General features: G+C 37.5%; 1 protein-coding gene across 1 annotated transcript in view; it reads right to left on the reverse strand.

Annotated features, from left to right (window-relative positions):
• The window catches only part of LOC106867991 (cGMP-dependent protein kinase, isozyme 1), a 59,436-nt gene that overhangs the window by 13,753 nt on the left and 44,082 nt on the right, over positions 1 to 1,601 (reverse strand). Inside the window, exon 9 of the mRNA XM_052976621.1 lies at positions 1,252 to 1,399. Within this exon, the coding sequence (XP_052832581.1) occupies positions 1,252 to 1,399 (148 nt within the window). The remainder of the gene's footprint in view (positions 1 to 1,251; positions 1,400 to 1,601) is intronic.

Here is a 1,601-nt window from a genome sequence, read left to right on the forward strand (position 1 = left end):
TATATATATATATATAAAAATATATATATATATATATATATACGACGGGCTTCTTTCAATTTCCGTCTACCAAATCCGCTCACAAGGCTTTGGTCGGCTCGAGGCTATAGTAGAAGACACTTGCCTAAGGTGCCACGCAGTGGGACTGAACCCGGAACCATGTGGCTGGTAAGCAAGCTACCTTCCACACAGCCACTCCTGCGCCTATCTAATATTTAAAACTATCAATATTACTACAGTACTAAAATTGAAAAAAGTTTCGGAAAAGCATCCAGTTATAAAAAGCAAGAAGCAAACAAAATCACTAACAAGAATATTAACCAATGCAAAGCTACATACTCAAACAGCTGACGCTAAAGTAACCAAATGTAACAGACCTAACTGTGGAGTATGTAGCTACTTACTGAATGGTTCCGAATTCGATTTCAAAGGGAGCAGGGGCCTACCTTTAAAATTAGAAACATCTCTTGCAATTCGGACAACCTAATCTTCATTATAGTATGGAAAGGATGCTGAGAACACTACAAATGATATGGCACTAAGAAAAAGAAGGACGGTTCACCGACAACATATCTGGGAACCATAGACAAGAAAAATACCCCTGCGTCAACATATAGATATCTGTGGATGATAAGTCTTCTACCAACGCAGCAACTCAATGACGGAACAGCAACGAAACAATAAATAAATGTAATTTATGAACAAATACAAACCAAAACTCAACACATTATGCCTTAGTCAACTCACAACGTTGATTATGCTTTCAGAATGTTCCTCCAATCGGTTGCACTGATGCAGACTCAACTCTCAGTATATGATAACCACAATGCAGAAAAAAACCAATAACTATTCCGACTGGAAAGAAACAGAAATATAGCCGCTAATATGTCTATACTAATGTCCTTCTGTTGTACTTTTCTGTGACCGATAGCTACACTAACTCAAACCCTTCATTTCCTTCCAATTTGTAATCATTGAAAGAAATGAACTCACTACTTCTCACTAACAATTAAATAATAATCACAAATGATACCGATTTATAGACTCGGCCAGCGTGAAATAAGTCTTCTGGCCCTGAAAACAGTTCAGTTACTGAAGCAGGATACGAACTCGTAATCCCTTGGTCATTAGTTTCTAAACACCGTCGTTTCCTAAATTATGACCTCTACTAATATACTAATTTACATATGACCTCTCTATACATATATACAACAATGGTAATAGTCTCCCTTCATACTAACAAATACTTACCAGTTCCACTCTCCCAAAACCTCCAACACCCAGTGTTGCTACCACTTCCATTTGATCCAATCGCAAATCTTCGAATTCTTTATTTGGTAATTCTCGTGTTGGGGAGATTTGTTCTTGCGACGTGGTGCTTCCGTGACCACTACTAGACCTGAAAAGGGGTAGAAACACGCTGACAATTAAATACATCTATGCATATAATATGCAAATGTATATATGTGTGTGTGTGTGTGTGTGTGTGTGTGTGTGTGTGTGTGTGTGTGTGTTGGCTTGGCGATAACTATTAATATTTTTCAGTACCGCTGCCGTAGTCTCCTTTGGAGAGACTTATAAATATTAATATTTATATATAT

The sequence above is a fragment of the Octopus bimaculoides genome, chromosome 25 (genome assembly GCF_001194135.2).
Source record: "Octopus bimaculoides isolate UCB-OBI-ISO-001 chromosome 25, ASM119413v2, whole genome shotgun sequence".
Taxonomy (NCBI): Eukaryota; Metazoa; Mollusca; class Cephalopoda; order Octopoda; family Octopodidae; genus Octopus; species Octopus bimaculoides.